General features: G+C 48.9%; 1 protein-coding gene across 1 annotated transcript; it reads left to right on the top strand.

The window, feature by feature from the left end:
• On the top strand, positions 1 to 24232 carry LOC128773799 (protein Shroom2-like). Its single transcript, XM_053891390.1, has 8 exons — positions 1 to 49; positions 2264 to 2399; positions 2637 to 2693; positions 3577 to 3681; positions 14765 to 14896; positions 19712 to 22172; positions 23686 to 23783; positions 23902 to 24232. Exons 1-8 carry the CDS (start codon positions 1 to 3, stop codon positions 23966 to 23968), a joined length of 3105 nt encoding a protein of 1034 aa, XP_053747365.1. The 3' UTR covers positions 23969 to 24232.
• The last annotated feature ends 1562 nt before the right edge of the window (positions 24233 to 25794 follow it).

The raw sequence follows: 25794 nt of genomic DNA, 5'->3' as shown, positions 1-25794 counted from the left end.
ATGTATTTGATACAATGCCGATTGGACTACAGGTTAGACAGACTTTCCGGTGAGTAGTTTGGCGACATGTTTCAAAAGGCAGGTCTTGGACCCACAGTTTTCGTTTCTGGGATCCTAGATACTCAGCAAAGGGAAATTACTGAAATGAATTAGAGACCACCCAAGCTGTAAAGTGCTGCTGTTACAAATGATGTCAGCGTTTCCTGACATGGGAAGGCGCCCCACGAAGTCCAGGTGAGCGGAACACATAAGAGCAGTCAGAGAACCGTGTATGTCCCATTCTTACAAGGTTGGTCGGTTGGTTTGTTACGTATGCTTCACGCCAGCATGCAGCCCAGCATAGGGCATGAGCCCAAGACCTGAACTGAGATCAAAGGTCCGATGATTAAGGGGGTTCCTGGGTGGCTCAATCGGAAGCGTCTGCCTTCGCTCAGGTCATGATCTCATGGTTCGTGAGTTCGAGCCCCGTGTAGGTTCTGTGCTGACAGCCCGGAGCCTAGAGCCTGCCTCGGGTTCTGTGTCTCCCTCCTTCTCTGCCCCTCCCCCACTCATACTGTCTCTGTCTGTATCTCTCTGTCACTCTGTCTCTCTCTCTCTCTTTTAAAAATAAACATTAAAAGAAAAAGATGGGACACCTGGGTGGTTCAGTTGGTTAAGCATCTGACTTTCGCTCAAGTCATGATCTCATGGCTTGTGGGTTTGAGCCCCGTGTCAGGCTCTGTGCTGACAGCTCAGAGCCTGGAGCCTGCTTTGGATTCTGTCTCCCTCTCTCTCTGCCCCTCCCCTGCTTGTGCTCTCTCTCTCTCTCTCTCAAAAATAAATAAACATGAAAAAAAATTTTTTTTAAAAAGAGTCAGACATTTAACCCACAGAGCCACCCAGATGCCCCCTGTTCTTAGTTTTAATTTTTAAAGATATTGTGGTACAATACATATAACAGAAAATTTACCATCTTGGGAATGCAAGCTGGTGCAGCCACTCTGGAGAACAGTATGGAGATTCCTCAAAAAACTAAAAATAGAATGCAAGCTGGTGCAGCCACTCTGGAAAACAGTATGGAGATTCCTCAAAAAACTAAAAATAGAATGCAAGCTGGTGCAGCCACTCTGGAAAACAGTATGGAGATTCCTCAAAAAACTAAAAATAGAACTACCCTATGACCCAGCAATGGCACTACTAGGCATGTATCCACAGGATACAGGTGTGCTGTTTCAAAGGGACACGTGCACCCCTATGTTTATAGCAGCACTATCGACAATAGCCAAAGTATGGAAAGAGCCCAAATGTCCATCGATGGATGAATGGATAAAGAAGATGTGGTACATATATACAGTGGGGTATTACTCGGCAATCAAAAAGAATGAAATCTTGCCATTTGCAATTATGTGGATGGAACTGGAGGGTATTATGCTAAGTGAAATGAGTCAGTCACAGAAAGACAAATATCCTATGACTTCACTCACATGAGGACTTTAAGAGACAAAACAGATGAACGTAAGGGAAGGGAAACAAAAATAATCTAAAAACAGGCAGGGGGACGAAACAGAAGAGACTCCTAAATATGGAGAACAAACTGAGGGTAACTGGAGGGGGTGTGGGAGGGGGGATGGGCTAAATGGGGAAGGGGCACTAAGGAATCTACTCCTGAAGTTGTTGTTAACTATATGCTAACTAATTTGGATAAAAATTAAAAAAAATAAAAAATCAAAAAATAAATAAAAGTATATTTATCATGGTGAGCAATAAAAAAAAATTTACCATCTTAAACATTTTTAAATGTACATTTAAGTAACGTATTACTTATTACTTTTATAGAACTTTATAAATTATATTATTATACTCACAAGTTATGTTTATAACAATAAAAACTAGCATTAAAAAAACTCACTGTATTTTTATTTTAATTTTTTTATATTAAATTTTTTTTTCTTAACTTAAAACAATTTTTAAATTAAGTTTATTTTGAGAGAGACAGTGTGAGTGGGGTAGGGCAGAGAGAGAGGGAGAGAGAGAATCCCAAGCAGGCTCCACGCTGACAGCACAGAGCCCAGCACAGGGCTTGAACTCGTGAGACCATGACCTCATGATCTAAGCCTGAAACCGAGAGTCGGACACTTTAACCAGCTGAGCCCCCCAGGCACCCCAGCTCGTTGCATTTTTAAAGAGGAAAAGCTTTGGGGGTTCAGTGTGCCTGTGCTCGTAGGAGTCAGCAGGAGGGTTGGTCCCCAGGAAACCGTCAGCTGTGCACCCTGTTCTGTTCTAGGCAGTGCCCCAGAGAAGGTCTGTTTATTGCTCTGTGATCGGGACAAGAAGAAGGACCCTAAGAAGGCGGGTGTTGGAGTGCTGGCTCCGATATATTCTAAAGCTAACATGTATTCTGCATTTATTCAGTTCTTAAAGTAACACCAGGGTGCAGTCGACTCCCCGGGCTCAGAAGGGCATTGGGTGGCCCAGGGGCCTTGCACCTCTGTTGTGCGTCTCCGGAGAGCAGCATTGGCACTCACTGCTGATCTTGGGCTTCTTTGTATCATACACGTTCTTGTGCACCTAACGTCTGTATCCGCAGAGATCGTTCTGGGTTGACTGCGCTGAGGTCTGATCGCGATTTCTCTTAACGACCCCACGCTGCTCCACAGTCTGGATCCTCCGCTGTTCTACAGAACCTCTGTAGACGGATATTTCTGGTGCTTCTGGTGAGAGCCTGTAACTGTACCCGAGTCCGTGTACCTGTACGTACAGGTCGTTGCAGTCCATTTCCAACCTGGGGTTCTTGAATCAGAAGTTTGGGGAGCACGAACTGTGATAGCCACCTCCAAATTTCTCGGACCACTTTTCAGGCTCAGGTCCACTCTAGCAGAGGTTATTTTCAGTTTAGTTCTGTACTCTTTTCAAATGTGATGGGTGAAAAATGGCTTCATTGGTTAAATGCGCATTTTTAGGGCACCTGATGGCTCAGTCAGTTAAACATCTGACTCGATTTCGGCTCAGGTCATGATCTCACGGTTTGTGAGGTTGAGCCTTGCATCTGTGCTGTTAGCGTGGAGCCTGCTTGGGATTCTCTCTCCCTCTCTCTGCCCCTCCCCTTCTCTCTCTTATGCACACTCTATCTCAAAAGTAAAATAAACATTTTTAAAAATTCAAAACAATTTAAATGGGCACTTTTCATTATGAATGAATTTGGGCGTCTTCCCATATCTTTAGAAGCTTTTTTTTTTTTTTTAAGTAGAGGAACATCTTTAAGGATATCAGAATGATCTGAATTCTATTCCAAGCAAAGCATCTATGCCACAGAGAACTGGTCAGTGGAGGGACAGGGAGGAGATGCAGGGCGCCTGCTAGCTGACGGAGGTGACAAGTTATCTAAATTTTTTTTTAATTTTTAAATTTAATATTTATTTTTGAGACAGAGAGAGACAGAACATGAACAGGGAAGGGTCAGAGAGAGGGAGACACAGAATCTGAAACAGGCTCCAGGCTCTGAGCTGTCAGCACAGAGCCTGACGCGGGGCTCGAACTCACGGACCGCGAGATCACGACCTGAGCTGAAGTCGGATGCTTAACTGACTGGCCACCCAGGCGCCCCAGTGACAAGTTATCTAAAAGACTCTTGGGGAGAAGGAAGAGACTTTTGCCCCAAAGGATTGATGGGAGCCACTGTGTAGAACTCCACTTTTGCATTCTGTATGTCCAGTTTTCTTTAAATGAGGGGTGCACAGGATAATTTTCTGGTTTAGATGGGAATTAATGTTTTAAGCAATACGTATAACAAGATAATGATTGTTCACTTCTGTTTTTATGAAAACATACTTTATTTTGATCATTTTTAAAAATATATATTTGACATATACCATTGTGCAATTTGAAATACTTTTAATAACACTTAGGTATTACAACAATTTTTTAAATAACTTTGTATTAATTTTTAATACGATATGTCGATATTATTTTTTGCCTAATAGAAAAAAGTCTAAGGGGTGCCTGGGTGGCTCAGTTAAGAATCCAACTCTTGATTTCAACTCAGGTCATGATCCCAGGGTCATGGGGTGGAGCCACGTCTGGCTCTGTGCTGAGATTCTGTCAGTCTCTTTGCCCCTCTCCCCTGCTTGCTCTCTCTCTCTCTCTCTCTCAAAAAAAAAATAAATAAAAAATAAAAATAAAAAGTCTGAAATGGTGCTTTGTTCAGAAACATGAATGAAATTCTGTAACCTGGTTAATTAGTTAGTATTAGGGTCTGTTGCTGTCACCCAGCACATGGCAACTCACTGCTATAAAATCCTGAAGATGCTCAGAGGAAGGACCACTAAAACTTCAAACTGAGTTTTACATTGTCCTTATTACAGAGGCACCAGTAGGTACTTTTAAAACAATTTCTCTGGAACTGGTAACGTGTATTCTTCTCTGCCGAAATTTAAATCTGTGTTTAAAGCCTGCCATTCTCCTCTTTCTCCATCCCCAGGCAACCGCTTATCGGACTTCTGTCTCACAGATCAATTAGCATTTTCTAGAACTTTATGTACAGCTCCAAAGTAGATCATGTACTCTTAAAACTACGAACAAACAGACAAAACCCGACCAGTTTATAGAAAAGCACTCTGGGGGCGCCTGGGTGGTTCAGTGGGTTAAGCATCTGACTTCAGCCTAGGTCATGATCTCACAGTTTGTGAGTTCGAGTCCCACATCGAGTGAGCTCAAGCCCTGCTTCGGGTGAGCCCTGCTTCTGTTTCTCTCTGCCCCTCACTCACTTGTGCCCCCTTTCTCTTTCTTTCTCTCTCTCTCACTCTCTCTCTCTCTCTCTCTCTGTCTCTCTCTCAAAAAAAAAAAAAAAAGGCACTCTGTAAATTATTCATAGACTGAACCACAAACACGTAAATATCCTGTGTTGCCCCGCCGGAGAGTATGGCCAAATGATGAATTAGCTTGCTCAACTCTTATTTAACTTGATTGTACTCCCAGCCCGTCCTCAGAGGCCCAGAGAAGGGCTGACATTTATGGCAAAGACTGAGGGTGGCCAGTGCAGGTATGGTGGTTCTCGGAGGTTCTGGGGAAATGTACCTCCGTGCAAACTACGTACCCAGAGTTTCATGAGTAGAAACAGCGGTTCACATGCTAACTCCTTCCTGCTAGTGTATCTCTTACCCGTAGGCTTGTTTTGTTTTGTTGTGTGTGGTGATCAGGGGAGCGAGCAGGCAGGATGGGATTGAGGGGGGCCGCTTGGACAAAGCCATGGCATCTGGTTTCCTGGGCCATGGGCAGTGCTATCTTGTCATCGCTTAGGAGCCGGGAAGGGAAGGTGAGTCAGGAGGTGCGAGTGGCTCTTTATCTCTCCCGGTGAAGTTTCTTTCCCAGGCTCAAGAGAGAGAGCGCTTCCTTTCTCCCCGTGTGGGGTCAGCTGGAAACAGAGACCTGTAACCGTGATCCCCACCAAGTGCACATCTGTTCTCCTGCACGATGCCCAGGTGGTCAAGGAGGGGGCGGGGGTGTCTGCCCGGGAGTCAGGTGAACTGTTAGGCCATGAAGAGAGTCTGAGCCGAAAGCTCCTTCCTAGATCTTCCCTCCGGGCTACTCTGTTGTTCCGACTTTGCTTGGCGGAGGAAGGAAGTGCTACTCACTGGAAAGTTCGGGGCGGATGCGGTAACCTTTCCTTCTGTGTCGCTGACAGTCGTCATCTGCACCTTTGTCCTGTGTGTCCAGGCCACCTCCCTGGGAGGGCTGCCTGGCGGGTCTGGAGTGGCTCCTGTGCCCGTGTTTTCACAGACAGCCACGGCTGTTGTCCTGGGCAGGCACAGAGGGTACACCATGGCCTAAGATGGGCTCGGAACAGGTGAACACCAGAAACCGGGTCACTTGTGGCATTTTCCCGATCCTACTAGCCGAGTAGATCAGCCTCGGTTGTGGGAGATGTGCTCAGGGTCTGCGTGATGCGCACAGCGTGTTGGGAAAGGGGGCGTCTTGCTCAGACCTGGGGTTAAGGCTGCTGCGCTCTGATCGTATCGAATGTGCACTGAAATGGCATGAAGAGTGCTGGGACACAGTCCTCCTCTCTCTCTTTGGAGGCAAAATTACCATAGCCTCAGCTTCTAAAATGTACATATAATTTCAAATATCCTCGGGAAAATTTCTTTTAAATACCACGCTATCCATTAGTTTGGAAAGCTTGCAACTGCTCTGGCTTTTTTTTTTTTTTTCAACTTCCTATGGGAACAGATAGTTTTGGTTACAATGAAGCACGCCTGCCCACCTCATCATTTATGGTACTCTCAAACCATCATCCGGTGTTGCAGGTAGTTTTGCCGGGTCCGGATTATCGATAGGGTTGGTTCATGTGATTTTCTGCCTCTTTGCCGGCGGCCTTAAATCCTTTTGTGTCTCTAATTACAGCCCCTAAGCTTGCGTTCAGGAGCAGATTAACACCCAAGGGTAGAGGTTCTTCGCTGGAGGCTGAAAGGGTTAGCCAGACTTCGGGCCGAGTTAGAGATTTCAAGAAAGTGGCTTTCAAATCTAGTGACAACAGCTGTGCTCGCTACGAGCACATTTCTTGCAGCCTGCTTTGTTTTCTGGATGCCACTAAGCTGCAGTGAACTCCGCACCGCCCCTGTGTTGTGCTGGGAGCCCCTCTGCTCCTGGCTCCTTGGAGCTATCCTGCAGCAGGTGGGTCTGCACGCAGCCCTGACATTGGTTGGCAGCGATGTTCTTGGAAGCAGCTATGGGTGGCGATGCGGCAGGGTTACAGGCAGGGCTAGGGCGCCCCGCCTCTTTCATCCTGTGGGAATGCTGCCTCTCAGCCTGGCGTTTGTTCCAAATGCAGCTTTGATGTCCTGTATCAGTCTCAGCTCTGTAGGCCATTTGGGAATTTTTATCTTAATTCTTCTCATGTATAAAGGCGGGAACTCTGTGGCTCGCATCCCATAGGACTATATGGATTCAATCCAGCATGACATCACCGTCCACAGCAGTATGTTGTCTGACCACCGCCGGGGAAGGGAGCCCTTTGCCGTTTCTCGAGTGCTCGGCCCTGTGTCTTCATACATTCGTGTAACGTGTTAGAAGCGCTCCGTGCGATCATACCATTAGGTGCTGCCGTCCAGGAGCTGCCTGCTGAGGGTGCTCTCATAGGCCTGGATTGGGAAAGCTGTGACAGGTGGTGAGCCAACAGATGTGAGGAGGCCGGGAAGCAGACTGCAGCAGAGTCTTACCTGAGGCTGGGCCACTGACCTGCCCTTGGAAGGCTGAGCCAGGTTTGAGCCGCAAATCTGGTCCTACCTCGGCAATACCAGGGAAGGGCAGAGGGGGTGCAGGCAAACGGACTGCAGGGGGACGGGTGACTAGGTGGCTGGGGGCAGAACGGTGCTGGCCCTGAGCTTGCCTCTGAGCTGCCGGGAGGGCTAGTGCAAGGCCACCAGCCTGCCCACATGTGTCTCCAGCTGATGCCCACGCTGCTGGCCCAGGGGCACCCTCCAGACCACAGCTTGGCTAGATGCCGGAGAATGTGGGAGCTTGGGCTCCCGTGGCAGCTGCAAGCAGTTGAAGGTTCTGGAGTGAGAGCAAGAGCTGTCTAGAGCAGCGTGGCTAGGAGATTGATCTGGCAGGAGGTAGACAGACCAGCAGAGGGAGAGGCTGGTCAGGACGTAGTCATCCACAGGCTTGGCTGGGTCAGAACAAGGTTCATTTTGTGTTTGTAGAGTGCTAGTTTTTATGTGTTTCCTTTTGAAGGACTAAAAAGGGTGCTTGCAGTCACTCTCTCCAGTGCACGCTCCCCCCCTCCACCTTCCACCTCCCACCTCCCCTGCTGGCCTGTACCCCCTCCTTTCCTTGAATTCTAAAGTCTTCACACAGGGCTGTTCCCCTCACCCACGGGTCACCGAGGCACCTTTGCAGTCCTGCCCAGACCACCCCTTCTCTGAAATCCAGGCCTCTTCCCCCCCCCGGGCCCCCGATTCTTTTCTCTAAGATGCCCCCAACAGATCACTATTGATTTCCTCCCGCCAAGGAGACTTCTCCAACCCCAGGGTTGCCTAAAAGCCCCAGATCCCATCATAACCCCCGGCACAATGCACACCCAAAGCCAAGGCACCTGGCCTCCCCCTCTGGCCTCCCCAGGCTCCCAGCCAGCGGGTCCGGTACGGTAAGGCTGACGCAGCTTGTGGTGACCAAGCACAGACTGTTTGTTTTGTGAGGTGGTGCCTGTTGGCTTCATTCTAAAAGGTTATGAAAATAACCCAGCAGTCACGAAATTTTTTTTTAGGCAAGGAAGGGATTCTGTTCTTTATGAGAATGACAAACATTTCACTGAAGCATTTATTTTAATAATTCCTTTTTTAAGAGAGAGAGTGCACACGAGCAGGGGAGGGGGGCAGAGAGAGAGGGGGACACAGAATCTAAAGCAGGCTCCAGGCTCTGAGCTGTCATCATGGAGCCCGATGCAGGGCTCGAACTCACAAACCATGAGATCATGACCTGGGCTGAAGCCAGACGCTTAACCGACTGAGCCACGCAGGCGGCCCTGGATTCATTCTTAATTTTAAATGATATGCTAGCATTTTTCATATTTGTGGTGTAAACCCTGTCCTTCCAAAAATCCCCCAAAGACTACCTCGCTTATAAAATTATTTCTAAAAATTGAAGTAAATTTTTATTAATCTTGGTATGTAATTTGTGGGAAAGGCTTCGGGGGAACAACCCTCATTAGGATGAATAATTTCATCTGTAGGAGCAGAAAATGTTCGTAGCCAGTACTATGGCTTTTCTGTATTTATATGAAAGGAATAGTAAGCACTGATTAGAGGTGCCATTTGGGAAGAGTGACAGTGGCATGAGAGAATACTCCCAAAACCAGGCGGGCCGCAGAGTGAAATGGAGACACGGAGTCTGCAGGCTTCTCCAAATTGTCTAGAGACAGAGAGGAGGTCATGCAGAGGGCTGTCTTTAGATCATGGCTTCTTTTCCTTGGGCGTCTTTTTGGCCTTTTAATTTTTAAATATTCCATATTTTCTACAATAAGCATGTGTTTTAAGGATTCCAAACATCAATAGCCGTTTGAACAAACAGGATTCCTTTCCTACATACACTGGGCTGACCCTGGCCCGGTGTGAGCACGGACGAAGCCCCACTGCCTATCCAGTGATTCTGGGATTGCGCAGCCCCAGGCTCAACGTGGGGCGTTGCTGGTCCGTCTGTCACATCCCTGCCCGCAGCACCTGCTCAGAAGCAGGACCTTCGGCGTCTCTGGGTTGGGCTGCACAGGCCTTTGTGGCTCTAGCGCTCCCATTCGCCCCTCATGGCTGTTTGCGAGGCCAGAAATCACCCTCTGTGTTTCTCCCTCCCAGAATGGGGTTTCTTACCCGTCTCTCCAGTTGGCTTACATCTGACTGCGGCCAAGGAGGGAGCATTCTTTCGGTAGCGTCCCTATTCATTCCTGTTCAATATTTGTCTTGGGGCTGTCTCGACCGTAGCAGACATCCCACAGGAAGGAGTGATTCGGGACTGGTTTGCTGTATGCCATTTTGCATTTACTCCTTTCTTTGTTTTTATTTTATTTATTATTTTTTTTCCAGAGGGATTTTTTTTTTTAATCTTTGTAATATAATTTACTGTCAAATTGTGTAACATACGGTGTGTAAAGCGTGCTCTTGGTTTTTGGGGTAGATTCCCATGGTTCATCGCTTACATACAACACCCAGTGCTCATCCCAACAAGCACCCTCCTCAATGCCCATCACCCATTTTCCCCTCTCCCCTCCTCCATCAACCCTCAGTTTGTTCTCTGTATTTAAGAGTCTCTTATGGTTTGCCTCCCTCCCTCTCTGTAACTATTTTTTTCCTTCTCTTCCCCCATGCTCTTCTGTTAAGTTTCTCAAGATCCACATATGAGCAAAAACATACGGTATCTGTCATTTTCTGACTCATTTATTTCACTCAGCATAATACCCTCCAGTTCCTTCCACGTTGCTGCAAATGGCTGGGTTCCATTCTTTCTTATTGCCAAGTAGTACTCCATTGTATATGTAAACCACATCTTCTTTATCCATTCATCAGTTGATGGACATTTAGGCTCTTTCCATAATTTGACTGTTGTTGAAAGCGCTGCTATAAACATTGTGGTACGTGTGCCCCCATGAATCAACACTCCTGTATCCTTTGGATAAATTCCTAGTAGTGCTATTGATGGGTCATAGAGTAGTTCTATTTTTAATTTTTTGAGGAGCCTCCACACTGTTTTCCAGAGTGGCTGCACCAGTTTGCATTCCCACCAACGGTGCAAGAGGGTTCCCGTTTCTCCACATCCTCTCCAGCATCTATATAGTCTCCTGTTGTGCATTTTAGCCACCCTGACCAGTGTGAGGTGGTATATCAGTGTGGCTTTGATTTGTATTTCCCTGATGGTGAGTGACGTTGAGCATCTTTTCATGTGTCAGTTGGCCATCTGGAGGTCTTCTTTGGAGAAGTGTCTGTTCATGTCTTCCACCCATTTCTTCAGTGGATTATTTGTTTTTCAGGTTCTGAGTTTGATAAGTTCTGTATAGATTTTGGGTACTAGCCCTTTATCCGATATGTCCTTTGCAGATATCTTCTCTCATTCCGTCGGTTGCCTTTTTGTTTTGTTGATTGTTTCCTTCACTGTGCAGAAGCTTTTTATCTTGATGAGGTCCCAATAGTTCATTTTTGCTTTTAATTCCTTGTCTTTGGTGATGTGTTGAGCAAGAAATTGCTGGGGCTGAGGTCAAAGAGGTAGTTGCCTGCTTCCTCCTCTAGGGTTTTGATGGCTTCCTGTCTCATGTTTAGGTCTTTCATCCATGTTGAGTTTACTTTGTGTATGGTGTAAGAAATGGTCTAGTTTCATTCTTCTGCATGTTGCTGTCCAGTTCTCCCAGCACCATTTGCTAAAGAGACTGTCTTTTTTCCATTGGATACTCTTTCCTGCTTTGTCAAAGATTAATTGGCCATACATTTGTGGGTCCAATTCTGGGTTCTCTATTCTATTCCATTGGTCTATGTGTCTGTTTTTGTGCCAATACCATACCGTCTTGATGATTACAGCTTTGTAGTAGAGGCTAAAGTCTGGGATTATGATGCTTCCTGCTTTGGTTTTCTTTTTCAATATTACTTTGGCTATTCGGGGCTTTTGTGGTTCCATACAAATTTTAGGATTGTTTGTTCTAGCTTTGAGAAGAATGTCGGTACAATTTTGTTGAGATTTCATTGTATTTTATTATTACTTTAAAAAAATTTAATGTTTATTTTTGAGACAGAGAGACAGAGCATGAGCAGGGGAGGGGCAGAGAGAGGGAGACACAGAATCTGAAACAGGCTCCAGGCTCTGAGCTGTCAGCACGGATTCCGATGCGGGGCTTGAACTCACAAACGGTGAGATCAAGACTTGAACTGAAGTCAGACGCTCAACCGACTGAGCCACCCAGGCACCTCTGTATTTTATTTTTTAAAAAAATTTTTAAGTTTATTTATTTATTTTGTGTGTGAGAGAGACAGAGGGAGCAGGGGAGGGGCAGAGAGAGAGGGAGAGAGAGAGAATCCCAAGCAGGCTCTGCACCATCAGCACAGAGCCCGATGTGGGGCTTGAACTCACGAGCCGTGAGATATCATGACCTGAGTGGAAGACAAGAGTCTCATGCTTAACCAACTGAGACACCCTGGCACCCCGCATTTACTCACTTCTAATGCTCATGGCTCTGCGGGTGGCCAGGGTGGATACCACTAAGAACCAAGTATGGCATAGTGGTTTCACCCAGGCCCTCAAACTGGGGACTTGTGCTCTCCTGTCCTGGCACATCCTGTGGCCTGTGCACTCCTCAGGGTCCCCACATTTCTGGCGGCTGAATGGCTTAAAGCCACCTGAGTGTGTATCTTGTGCGAGAAGAAAGCCCACGATCTTGTGAAAATGAAGACCTTAAATCTGTTCTTGTTTCTGTTCATCTGGGTCTGTCTGAAACGCAGCCAGAGGGACAGTGGCTGTGTGAGACCACTAGGTGGCGCCAGAGAGCTCTTTCCCCACAGCCTGCCAGACCAGCATCCTCACAGCATTGTGATTGAATGAACACTTCTGGGTCCAGAACGTCGTCCTCTCTCTTATTGGCATGAATCCAGCCGTTTTAGGTAGTCAGAGGGGCTGAGAAACAGAAGGTAGCTGGAACCTTCCCAAATACATTCATTATGCACTAGGAAATTCAAAGGACCTGATGAAAAGCCCATTATGTTTTAGGAAAACGTCACTATCCCCAATAGCCAGAATATCCTTATGTGTAGCTTATAGGTACAACCTTTTCACTGGGTGATTTTTTTTTAAAAAAGCTCTTAATTTCTACTGTGGTTGTCAACTATGTCTTCTTGAAATAGACATGCATCTATATGTGTTATCTTTTTATTTTATTTTTTAATGTTTAGCTGTTTTTGAGAGAGCGAGACAGAACATGAGCAGGGGAGGGGCAGAGAGAGAGAGAGAGAGAGAGAGAGAGAGAGAGAGAGAGAGAGAAAGAGAGAGGGAGGGAGACACAGAATCTGAAACGGGCTCCAGGCTCTGAGCTGTCAGCACAGAGCCCAACGCGGGGCTCGAACTCACAGACTGTGAGATCATGACCTGAGCCGAAGTCGGCCACTTAACCGACTGAGCCACCCAGGCACCCCTGTATTGTCTTTTTAAAAAGGAGGGAGTGTGTGCACTCTTGGAGCCCTGCTGCCCACCCCCCCAAGTCAGCCAGCACATATCCCAGTCTTGCCATGTGCTGGGTTGGAACATGTTGCCACAGATTATAAGGCATTTTCTTTTTCAGGCTTCCTTTTTTTATTTGTTTCCTTTGCCTCCACTCTCAGTCTAGTTTATTTCCTTCATTAATTAAGTATAAAGGAAGATGAAACACATCCTTGATGCGATAGCACAGAAAATGCCACCTGAACACGAGACTCTCATAGCCAGAACCTTCCTCACGAGGATTTGGAGACACTCGACGAGGTACACTTTGGGATTGCAATCCCCTTACTTCTGTGGTGTGATGAAGTTGTCTGTTTTTTTGCTCTTGTTCATGGGGAAACTCCTGAAGTCAACACATTCCACATTTTGCCACCCATCTACTTTTCCTCCTTAATTATGAGTTGTCAGAACGTTTTTACTTTAACGTTTATGTATTTGTTTTTGAGGGAGGCGCAGAGAGAGAGAGGGAGAGAGAGAGAATCCCAAGCAGGCTCCACACTGTCAGCGTGGCTGGAACACAGGAACCGTGAGGTCACGACCTGCGCCGAAATCAAGAGTCAGACACTTAAGTGACTCGGCCACTCAGGCGCCCCGTGAGTTGCCAGAAGGTTTAAGTTATACATACTTTTCAGATTTCTTTAATCCTCTTTACTACTGTTTTGAAAGAGCGTGTGTGTGTTCGAACACACGAGCCGGGCAAGGGCAGAGGAGGAGAGAGAGTCCCAAGCAGGCTCCACACCCAGCCCAGAGCCCATCGTGGGGCTCAATCTCATGACGCTGGGATCACAACCTGAGCAAAAGTCAAGAATCAGACGCTCAACTGACTGAGCCACCCAAGCACCCCGGGTTTCTTTAATATGCTTTTAACATTAATATCCTTTAATGTCTTTGCCTGCCTGGAAGAATGTCTGCTCTCTGTCAAGCACCTAGAGAGGCTCAGTTTGAGCCTCTTGAGCTGCAGACTGGCCACAGTGAGTGAGTTCTGTCCCAAATTGGAGACGTGGAGACATGGAGACTGGGAGAAGCAGGTGCGTGGCTCTCCTCACACACCACCGTTTTCTTGGATGCTCTGTGAACATTTACATGGCAGCTGTAGGGATTTGCGACTGAACCTCCCTTATCATTTCCAGGTGGTGTAGCCAAAAAAAGAATAAGCCACCGATGGGAGGGTGCGGACAGGGGCGCAGGAGCCCAGGAAGACGCTGCATACTGTGTTCACAAGTCCTGGCTGAACGGACTAGAGCCGTCGTTCTAGGGCATCATGAATTCACACGATGGAGACCCTTAGCTGACTTCACAGGCACTTGAGAGGCTCAGAGGAATGAATGCGCCTCTGCTAGTCTCAGTTAATGTCAAGATGTCTGCGTTTACTTAGTGAAGTGAGTAAATAGAAGTCATCCAGGGACGCCTGGGGGTCAGTCGGTTAAGCATCTGACTCTTGCTTTTGGCTCAGGTCGTGATTTCACGGTGCAGGAGTTGGAGCCCTGCAATGGGCTTTGTGCTCACAGTGCAGAACCTGCTCAGGACTCTCTCTCTCTCTCTCTCCGTCTCTCTCTCTCTGCCCCTCCCCTGCTCTCTGTCTCTCTCTCAAAATAAATAAATAAACTTTAAAAAAAAGGAAGTGGTCTAAACTGTGTGCGACGCGGCTGAGCTGGGGACCCCCTGCACTTCTCTCTAGTGCATCTCTCCTCCTCAAGGAGGCTGACGGCTGTGTGCCTAGCTATGCTGAAACAGGAAAGACAGAAGAGTCCTTCCGGGGTCCTACTGATGGGTGAGGCGAGGACAAGATTTATTTACCTGTTTAGAGCAAAAATTGAAGAATAAGGCTTAGTTCACATTTTGGAGCTCATGACTCTCACTCTGCCTTAGGATGGGTTCTGCATTAATAAAAGTTAACAATTTTTCATATCCAGATACCGTGGAAAGCCCCGGAATCAATGCTATCAGTCACGCGGGAGTAGCTGTAACATATTTCCGTGTCTCACTCCCGTCTTGGCACAGGGTTGTCCTTTATTTGCAATTCCTGAGTTGTCTGCGTTGTTTTTTGTTTTTTTGTTCTTTTCAGGAAGAATGAACTGAGCTGGAGGCCTCACTCCTGGCATGCCACCAAGTTCTCTGATAGCCACCCCGACACATCAGCATCTCCGTTCCCCTCTGCCAGCTCCTGTCCTTCCTGGCACGGCCGTCACCACCCCAGGTAGGCACTGTTTCCCACTGGGATGGACGGTGTTCGACATTCCACCAACGCCCATGACTTCCCAGCCCTGCCACAACAGCACCTTTCTTGACTTCAGCGTGATTTTCTTTTCTTTTCTTTTCTTTTTTTTTTTTTTTTAACATTTATCTGTCTTTGAGACAGAGAGACAAAGAGTGAGCAGAGTTGGGGCAGAGAGAGAGAGGGAGACACAGAATCTGAAGGAGGCTCCAGACTCTGAGCAGTCAGCATAGAGCCCGATTTGGGGCTTGAATTCATGAACAGTGAGATCATGACCTGAGTCAAAGTCCTATGCTTAACCAACTGAGCCACCCAGGCACCCCTCTTTTTTTTTTTAATTTATTTATTTTGAGAGAGAGAGAGAGAGACACCGTGCCAGTGGTGGAGGAGCAGAGAGAGAGGAAGAGAGAGAGAATCCCAAGCAGGTTCTGCACTGTCAGCGCAGAGCCCCATGCAGGTCTCTAACTCACAAACGGTACAATCATGACCTGAGCCGAAATCAACAGTCAGAGGCTTTTTTTCTGATGAGGAAAAGCTGCTGACACACCATTACCAGTAGAAATGTCTAAATTCTTCACTGGGTAGGTAGGTGTCCAAGCCTTGAAAACAAAAACTAGGGGCACCTGGGTGGCCCAGTTGGTTAAGCGTCTGACTTCGGCTCAGGTCATGATCTCGTGGTTCGCAAACCCCATGTCAGGCTCTATGCTGACAGCTCAGAGCCTGGAACCTGCTTTGGATTCTGTGTCTCTCTCTCTCTCTTCCCCCGCCCCTGCCCACACTTTGTGTCTCTCTCTCTCTCTCTCTCTCTCTCTCTCTCTCTCTATGTCTCTCTCTCTCTCTCTCTCTCAAAAAAAAAAAAAAATTAACATTAAAAAAAAAGAAAACAAAAACTAAAACACCAAGGGCAAGGATGAACAAATGTGCTTTCTCATTTATGTTGTTTAATAAATCAGGAGCTTGGGGACTTACCTTTTTGGGCTGAATCCCTTTGGGCCAGCCAGGTCGGTGGTCCTGAGCTGAGTGGGAGGGCTGTCCGTCCACCCATGTGCCTACAGCAACCACCCTTCTTCTGAGACTTTTATGTGCACATTAGAAGGCAGAAGCAGGGCGCCTGGGTGGCTCAGTTGGTTGAGCCTCTGACTTGGGCTCAGGTCATAATCTCACGGTCCGTGAGTTCGAGCCCCACGTCGGGCTCTGTGCTGACAGCTCGGAGCCTGGAGCCTACTTGAGATTCTGTCCCCCTGTCTCTTGCTGCCCCTCCCCCCTCACACTCTGTCTTTCTCTGTCTCTCAAAAATAAATAAACATTAAAAAATCTTAAGAAAAAGAAGACAGGCTCTGCCTAAGGGTTCGGCAAGTGTATTCCAGCGAGGCTCCCAGGCCGTTCTCTTAAGCATCAACACCCTTTCCCCAGCCCCCAGGGCTCTCCTTATAGAGGAAATCAGGGCTTCACAGCCCACATGCCAGGGTGCCATCCAGCCTCGGGGGCCCAGGGGTGCTTTCCCGCTGAGCAGGAGACCCAGATGCTGGGAGTTGTAGGTCAGTGGATGGAGGGGGAGTTCTGGGCTACCTGGAGTCCACATTTCAGGGCCAGAAGGGCTAATGTGTCAGGCAGGTGTGTGGCCACACCTGCTGGCTGGAGGAGGCCTCTCCTGGCCACCTTGGGTGAGTGGCCAGCGTCCTCACAAGTCTCATATTAAAAGGATGATGGCTCTGTCTCCCTCTCTCAAAATAAATAAATAAACTTAAAAAAATTTTTAGAGAGGGGAGAGGCGCCTGGCTGCCTCAGTGGGTTAAGCATCCGACTTCGGCTCAGGTCACGATCTCATGCTTCAAGCCCAGCTTCGGGCTTCTCGCTGACAGTGCAGAGCCTGCTTGGGATTGTCTCTTGTCTCCCTCTCACCCTCTCTCACCCCCCCCCCCCCAAATAAATAAGTAAACTTAATATTTTTTAAGCAGGGTGGCTTTGGGTGTGTGCGAGCCCATGTATGAGTGTGTATATGTATGTATATATACAGGTGTATCTGTAAGTGTGGCGTGTGCACATGTATGCAAGTGCATGCTTGCGCGTGTGTGCTTGAATGTATGTGTTTGTGTATGTGAGTGTGCGTGCATATCTGTTATGGAAGGGCATTTGTGCCTGTGTGTGTAGAGCTAACGTAACCATCTCAAAATCAGTTTTTGATCGTTAGTAAACACCGGTCTGCTACAAACTTCTGAAGTACTTCTGTGAAGGCAATACATCTCAGTGCATTGACCTGTTGAAAGTGACAAGAGATGATGGTATTTGGAGTCCAGGGTATTTTTGAAAAACCACAGATTCTCAACTGCGTAGTAAAAGTTAAGTGAAAAGTGGGCCTTTTATTTTCATTATCAAAGTGACGTAAAGTAATACGATTTCCATTAAGCCCATTTGGTGGTTTGTTGATGACAGAATCACGTTTGCTGCCCACATGCGTGTGGGAACGGTGCTGGGCACTATTTATAGCTGCCCAGACCTCAAATGTTACAGAGAAATCACCTCCAGGGCACTGAGGGGAGGGTGCAGGAGAACCGCCTCCTGTTCTGTCTGAGAGGGGCACTGCTCTGTCCTTTTAGGAAAGGGTATACAAGCCAACGGTCCCCTGCCTTCAGGACAATGTCACTGTCCCCGGTAGCTGCCGTATCCTCAGAACTTTAGATGGAGCCCTTGTTGTGTGTTTTCGTTGGTTCTCTTGTTCATTTGTTTGTTTTATAAATGGTCAGTGACGTGCTTTTCTAAATGTTTGTTTTTTTTGAGAGAGAGAGAGAGAGAGAGAGAGTGAGAGAGGGAGCACACAAGAACAGGGGAGGGGCAGAGAGAGAGGGAGAGACAGAATCCCAGGGAGGCTCTGCGCTGTCAGCCCAGAGCCCGACTTGTGGCTCCAACTCACAAACCCTGAGACCGTGACCTGAGCCAACATCAAGAGTCAGACGCTTAACCCACTGAGCCACCCAGGCGCCCCTTGTGTTTTGTTTTTGTTTTTGTTTTTTTTGGGGAGTGGGTTGCAATTTTATTTTTATTTATTTTTTTTTTTCCAATATATGAAGTTTATTGTCAAATTGGTTTCCATACAACACCCAGTGCTCATCCCAACCCTTGTGTTTGTTTTAAGAGTGATTTCGCCAGTTCGGTTTCCTGTGTCCTTGCCCTAATCACACATTTTTCCCATTCATCCTGGTTCTCCCCAAACCTAAAGTCGCCAGGGTTGTGGTAGTTTTTCTTGTTTTTTGTTTCTTACCTTGAAGCCTGAATGTTCCAGCTTTGTTGAACTTTAATGAAAACAGTTTTTTCTTTTTTTAAATGTTTATTTTTGAGTGAGAGAGAGAGAGAGAGAGAGAGAGAGAGAGAGAGAGAGAGAGAGTAGGGGAATAGGTAGAGAGCTAGGGAGACAGAGAATCCCAAGCAGGCTCCACGCTGCCAGCTCAGAGCCCCACACGGGGCTTGAAACCAGAAACTGTAAGACCGTAATCTGAGCCAAAATCAAGAGTGGGATGCTCAACTGACTGAGTCACCCAGGCTCCCCACGGAAGCATTTTTAACATGCTTGGATAAGTAGTTTTACCATCGAGAGCCATTAGCCTCCTATATACACTGTCACTACCTCATAGAATAACTGATTCCTTAACAAACATATCTCCCAGCTTGTAGCAACAAACCTGATTTTGTATTTCCCTGTCTTAGGCCCCATCCTGCTTCAGAACCAGTATTTTTGGCATTCAGGTACAGCTCCAGTGAACTCTGTCAAGTTAATGAGTCCCCTGAGCACGGCAGTGTTTGTTTTGCTAAGAAAGCCTGTGGCTTGGGTCCTTTATCAAATATTCCATTAACTGAGAGTTAAGAGGAGCTCTTGGTACTTTAATATTTGGGTGTGGAAAAGTAACGCTATCTCTGGATTTCCCCTTTTAATTTGAAAATTATCGTTATTTGGGGCACTGGGGCGGCTCACTCGGTTAAGCATCCAACTTGTCCTGGTCTCACTGTTCGTGAGTTCGAGCCCCACATCGGGCTCTGCGCTGACAGCTCAGAGCCTGTTTGGGATTCTCCCTCTCTCCCTCTCTCTCTGCCCCTCCCTGCTCTCTCTCTCTCTCTCTCTCTCTCTCAAAATAAATAAATAAACGTAAAAAAATTTTAAAAAGAAAAGAGAAAATTACTGTCATTTGATTGCTTCTTTGGTTTTAGTAATCCATAAGAAGAATCCTTTTATACGCTAAACCCCGGGGTCCACAGTCTTGTTCTTTGAGGGGGCAGGTAGGAAATATTTTAGGCTTCATGGGTCTCTGTCGGTTGCAGGTACCCAGCTCTGCCGTTGTAGCTCAGAAGTATTCACAAACAGTGTGTAAACAAATGGCCATAATTGTGTTCCAATCACAGCTTATCTGTGAGTGCTGCGATGTGAATTTCCTGTCATTTTCACGGGTCACAGAATAATCTTTTTTAAAAAATGTCTTTAATGTTAATTTATTTTTGAGAGAGAGAGAGAGACAGAATGCAAGCAGAGGAGGGACAGAGAGAGAGGGAGACATAGAATCCGAAGCAGGCTCCATCCAGGCTCTGAGCTGTCAGCACAGAGCCCGACGCGCAGCTCAGACTCACGAGCCATGAGATCATGACCCGAGCCGAAGTTGAACGCTTAACCCACTGAGCCACCCGGGCGCCCCAGCATCTGGACGTTTCTGTGTGGGGCCATCTGTGTTCTTGGTCCTGCTCTCCTCATTTGTCCCCTTTACTATTGCTCGCTTCAAAAGCAAACTCTTCTCTCTGGTTCTTTCCTCCTAGTTCTTCCTCCCATGACCTGTCTGGCACGTGGGAGCACACGAATCTGCAGCGTACCTCTGACCACTTTAGTTCCCTGGGGAGCGTCGACAGCCTGGACCACCCTTCCCAGCCCTACCCCTCCGGACGCCTCTCCGCCACCAGGTCCAATGGCAGCATCGACCACCTGGGCGGCCCGAGCAAGCGGGACTCAGCTTACGGCTCATTCTCCACCAGCTCCAGCACGCCCGACCACACCTTGCCCAAGGCTGATGCGTCCTCTGCAGAGAACATCCTCTACAACGTGGGCCTGGGGGAGGCCTCCAGGCCGGGCGGCCGGCAGGGCCAGGCTGCCAGTGACCCCCAGGGCCTGGAGGACAGGCTCGGGTACTTGCCACCTCGGGCCCCCCGTGACGGCAGCAGAAGCCCCAGGCCAGAGGACAGTCCTGAGACCAAGCTGGCCACCCCTGGGAAATCAAATTTGGGAGCGGTCTGGTATGTCCCCGATAAGAGAAAAGCACCTTCCTCCCCTCCTCCACCGCCTCCCCCTCTCCGCAGTGACAGCTTCGCTGCCACCAAGAGCCACGAGAAGGCCCAGGGCCCTCCACTCTCAGACACCGCCAGTGTGCAGCACTTTCCAGGCCCGCCCCGGGCCCAGCCCCGCAGTGACTGGAGACCAGAGCCCGCCAGTCAGCAGTGGAGGCCGGCACGGCCCGGCAATGGGAAGAGAGTCGGGAGCTCGGGCCCTGCGCCCCACGTCCCCCTGGACGGTGGGGTGCCGACCCCTGACCACAAGCCGGGCGGCCTCCCGGGGGCCCCTGGCCGGCTTCAGGCCTCTCTGTCCAGCACGGACGTGCGTTTCCCGCAGGCCTCCTGTGGCTGCCAGCACCCGCGCCAGTACAGTGTCGAGAGTCCCTTCTGTCATGACGGCCCCAGGGCCGCCTCGTCGCTGAGGGAGCAGCACTGTGTGGCCGTCGCTGGCGGCCGCCAGGAGCCTTCTGCCCACTGTGTCCAGGACGATGGTCCCGCTCGGCTCAGGTGGCCCGGTGCCACTGAGCAGAAGGGCGACAGCGGTGGGCAGAGCCGCTACTACTGTGTGACCAGCAGACAGTGCCCGCAGGCAAGCGCCCAGGCGGGACAGCCCCACGAGGAATATTGGCAGTCTGACAGGGCCGCAGAAGCCCACGAACTCCCCACTGAGCACCCGATGGGCCACGGGCCCTGGGGTCACATCCGCCAGCACGAGGAGGAGGCCCCGCACACCCGTGAGAGCGACCAGGCAGCCAAGGGCCACCCCATGGGAAGCGAGGAGCCACAGACAGCCGCCCACTGGGCAGGAGCCGCGGGGAAGGAAGCCGCCGACGGCTTCCTGTGGGCCGCGGGAGAAAGCGGCAAGATCTCCCCTCAGAAGACACCTATGCTGCACTCGCTGGCCCGGGAGGGGGCGCGCCCGCCCGACGACGGCCCGGGAGCTGGTGCCGAAAGGCCGCCCCCGTTCGATGGCCAGGTGGGCAGAGCCACCCGGAGAAGCGACCGCTTCGCCACCACCCTGAGGAACGAGGTCCAGATGCGCCGAGCCAACCTGCAGAAGAGCAGAAGCACGGTGGCGCTGGCTGGGGCCGACGAGGCGGCTCGGGAGGCCGGCGGCTGGCAGGTGGAGCCGGAAGGCGTCCCCGGCGCCTCCCCAGAAGGTTCCTTCCGGGGCACCTATAAAGACCACCTGAAGGAGGCCCAAGCCCGGGTCCTGAGGGCCACGTCCTTTAAGCGCCGCGACTTGGAGCCCAGCCCGGCCGATCGTCCCGCGGGGTCAGCAGAGCCGCGGACTGAGGAGCACAGCACACATCTGGATGCCGCCCCCCACTTCTGGGAGGGGAGCCTGCCCAAGCCGTCCCCGTCTGGAGGGGGCCTGCCGCACGTTCCCCGCATTGGGGGCCGGAAACGGTTCACGGTGCAACAGAAGCTGAAATCGTACTCCGAACCCGAGAAAATGAACGAGGTGGGGCTCGCAGGGCCCGATCGCCCCCACCGGCACCCGGGTGCGTCCGAGGACACCGTGGGCACATTCGCCGACAGGTGCAAGTTTTTTGAGGAAAGCAGCAGACCCATTCACCAGAGACCTGGGCAGAGGCAAGCGCTCTGTGGATTCCCGAAGGAGAAGCTGGAGAGGCCGCGGACAGCGGGCCACGGGTACGAGGGTGCAGAGCCTTCGTTCCAGAACAGGGCCCACACGACCTCCTTTGGAGAGAACCCCAGCACTCACGGAAAAACGGCGAACATGGGAAAACCAGAACCGCCTCAGAGACTTGGAACCTTTGCTGAGTATCAAGCCTCTTGGAGGGAACAGAGAAACACTCTAGAAGCCAGGAGTTCTGGGCGGTATCACTCAGCGGATGACATCTTGGACGCAGGTCTGGATCAACACGAGAGGCCACAGTACGTTCATGGAAGGTCCCGTTCCTCACCATCCACAGACCCCTACAAACAGGTAAGGTTTGTGCCCCAACCAAGGAAGAGCTGCCCCGGGCTGCTGTCTTAAGGCACATGTAGGATGCCCTGAAAATACGATGGCCCAATGTCAGTGTCGCTTGTGTCCCGCCGTTTGGGCATCGTTTGTGTGCACCGGCTCTTCTCGTTTCAACTTGTGTGAAAGGTACCTGGGGACTAAACAGGTACATCCATGACAATTTAACTCCGTATCCGTGTGCCCGTCCTGAGTCCCCGGCCTCCCCATCGTCACTTGCTTCGGCTGTCTTTCCTCATAATTAGCTTGCCCCAACCTTAACACCACGTGAAGAATTTGGGGGGAAGCCTAGAAAATGGTCAGTTCTCTGAAATGCAAAGGGGTGAAGACAGTGTATGATACACGATAGCCACTCTTCAAATGCTGAGGCCTTTAAAATTTTTAATATTTGTTCCTTGTAGTATTTTTTTTCAAATATGTTTGGATTCCTCCAGAACAAATGTAATTAAACATGCAATGCATTAAACTGTTGCACTTTTTATAAGGTGAGAATTCTTTTTATTTTTTTTATTAAAAAGAATTTTTTAAGTTTATTTTGAGAGAGAGAGCGAGTGAATGAGCAGGGGAGGGGCGGGGGGAGAATCCCAAGCAGACTCCATGCTGTCAGCACAGAGCCCAGTGCGGGTCGCAGACTCACAAACTGTGAGATCGTGACCCCAGCTGAAACCAAGAGTCAGACGCTTTAACTGAGCCACCCAGGCGCTTCTATGAGCTAAGAGTCCTAATGCTGAAAGTTGACTTCAAGCTTTCTAGGAAATTTAAAGAAAACATTCCAGTGTCATCTCGCCTCTTTCTCTCTCTCTCTCTCTCAAAATATAAATAAACATTAAAAAAAATTTTTTTTAAAAAAGAACCAGTAGTAGGTTCAATACACAATATTCAGGGGGTGCCTAGCCTTAGTCGGTTGAGCACCTTTTTTTTTTTTAATGTTTATTCATTTTTGAGAGACACAGTGCAAGCGGGGGAGGGGAGAGAGAGACAGACAGACAGAATCTGAAGCCGGGTCCAAGCTGTCAGCACAGTCTGACACGGGGCTCGAACTCAAGGACGGTGAGACCATGACCTGAGGCAATGTCAGACGCTTAACCGACTGAACCACCCAGGTGCCCCAAGCGTCTGTCTCTTGATTTCGGCTCAGGTCACCATCTCACGGTCCATGGGTTCAAGCCCTGTGTCAGGCTGTGTGCTGTCCGTGCAGAGCCTGCTTCGGATCCTGTCTCCCTCTCTCTCAGCCCCTCCCCAGCTCGCTCTCTCGCTCTCTCTCTCTCTCAAAAATAAATAAATACTAAAAAACAACAGTTTGGAGAGCGGAGCTTGTGAGCCCTGTGGCTGAGTGTCATTACAAGGCGGCAGGCTGCATCCTCGCCTCCGCGGCACAGGCTCGCGGGGCAAACCCACAATGAGGGGGTTCATAATAATAGATGTCTTGAGGAAGGCAGCTTGATGATTCGGTGTCTCACTGTGCTGCTCTTGGCAGGAAGCTGCCATCGAACCACAACAGCAAGTGGGGGACGCTGGTGAGCACAGGCAACTTTCTGCCACCGTCCGGGCCGAGGAGGGACGCCCTAATCCGAGGTGGGTGAATTCTGGATTTGGGGTTGCTAAGAAGACATCTTGGAGGTGGCCTTCTCGATGGTGGGTGAATGCTTGGTTCACGTGATTGGGCCTCTGGTGGTTTTTTTGCCAAACCCAGCATGGCTGCTAACTGGATGCAGTTTCCAGCACCTCAGCGTCCCCGCTGCAGACGTGGTGCCGTTTGAGCAGAGCCTGTAGCCCTGCGCCGCCTCCAGCAGAAGCGTCTCAAGGGCGAAGATGTCTTCTGATGCCATCGTGGCTTTTTTTTTTTTTTTGGTTCTTAAAATGGCTGCTGTGTTTTCTGTACAGTACGGTTCTTTATGTTCACAGAATGAGAAATCCAGTGTAATGTGCTTGAATGAAATGCTTTATCCAGAATGCTCGTTGAAAGGATGCTTTAATGATCTAGTACACAGCTGGGCTGCCGGGGCGTGGTCTCCAAATTGGAGTTGCCTGCGAAGATTGTCAGAAAGGAATGGAGCCAGCCTTTCTAAATCAGGCTTATTTCGAGCTCGAAAATAGAAATCAAGTCCGTTGGCTCCTCAAGAGGATCTGAAGGACTGGTGGATGGTAGCAGTGTTATTAACACGTTGTGTGCCGTAGTTCTCAAATGTGGCCAGTGTAGCTGTTTGACTGTAGTGAGGATAGAATTTAGACTGATTAAGTAAATGAATCAATAGTGTCATCTCGCCCTTGATATGCACGAGGAGGGAGGGAGATGGAAGCGTAGAACACTGTAGGACCTGTGGTATCAGCTTATTTTGAGAGGGCTGATAGGGGCACCTGGGTGGGTCAGTCGGTTGAGGGTCCACCTTTAGCTCAGGTCAGGATCTCACGGTTCGTGAGTTCAACCCCCACATCAGGCTTGCTGCTGTCAGCTCAGAGCTCGCTTCAGATCCTCTGTCCCTCTCTCTCTGCCCCTCCCCCATGCACACTCTCTCAAAAATAAAACATTTAAAAAAAAAAAAGAGGGTTGATAGAACAGTGGAAATAAAACTACACAATTGGGTCACTGAATACAGATCTTTCTAATGCTTTGAGAATCTCTGGTGATTGGTGTGATATTCAAATTTAAACACTTAACCTCAAAATTCAGGGTTCTGTTGCAGAAATAACCAATTTAAATGTTTGCTTTTGAGAGCCTTCTATACTGGGGTTTTATTTCGTTTGGCTTTGAACTCGAGTGCTGTTAGCCTTACAGGAGAATATCCAATCTTTACGTGGCTCTGAGGGGACACGAGTGGTATTTTGTGTAGGAAGTCTGTGTAATTATCTGCATGGCTAAAACCAAGAATCCCTGGGTAAGAAGGAATGGCCGCTGAATAATACACCTACGGAATCGAGCAGTTTCTGAGAAACACAATCACAGCTTTATTACTATACATTCTGGGTAAGTCGCGTACCCAGCACCAGCTGTACTCTTTCTTCCAAGCCCACTTCTAGGCTGTGTTGCAGTTGTGAGAGCGCTCGGTGCACCCTGCATGTGCGAGCTCTGGTTTCACCCCTGTGCTCCTGCCATGTATGTATTTCACTGATCCTGCAGAGGGTTTGTGTGGTGGTTAGAGTTAGCGCCCCTGCGGTGAACAGAGTCCTAATGAATAGCTCTAATGTACAGTGTGTGTGTGTGTGTGTGTGTGTGTGTGTGTGTGTGGTAAATGGCACTATCAATAGTGAAAGGGTCAAGAGGAACAGGGGGAGGGACCATATGCTTCATTTATCATTGCTGTGTCTTCTAGCGGACTGTGTAACCACCCTGAAGAAATTAGTTCCAGAAGCTTTCTGCTTTTGAGCTACAGACCCAGCAATTTTCAGAATTGTGTGCACTTTCAAAGAGTGGCAGGACTCAATGAAATTCTAGAATAGGAGCATTGAAAAGCCATTCCCAGTTTTTTTCAGAGAATGTTTGTTTTTTGAAGTATCAGTAAGAAATAATGTACTTAAAACATTAAATCTGGGAATAAAAGAAATGAAAACTCAGGTTAAGGACTGTCTTTTGCTCACCAAAAATAAA

The sequence above is a fragment of the Panthera pardus genome, unplaced genomic scaffold (genome assembly GCF_024362965.1).
Source record: "Panthera pardus isolate Hobbes unplaced genomic scaffold, ASM2436296v1 HiC_scaffold_27, whole genome shotgun sequence".
NCBI lineage: Eukaryota > Metazoa > Chordata > Mammalia > Carnivora > Felidae > Panthera > Panthera pardus.
Note: the sequence above shows the minus strand (reverse complement) of the source record. Positions and strands in the feature narration are given on the sequence as shown.

Excerpts from the sequence above, each read along its gene's own strand:
- LOC128773799 (XM_053891390.1), top strand. The coding sequence starts at position 1 with ATGTATTTGATACAATGCCGATTGGACTACAGGTTAGACAGACTTTCC. Across the intron at positions 3,682-14,764 it reads GAACTCCACTTTTGCATTCT|GAAGAATGAACTGAGCTGGA; the intron begins GTATGTCCAGTT and ends TGTTCTTTTCAG. Across the intron at positions 22,173-23,685 it reads CCACAGACCCCTACAAACAG|GAAGCTGCCATCGAACCACA; the intron begins GTAAGGTTTGTG and ends TGCTCTTGGCAG.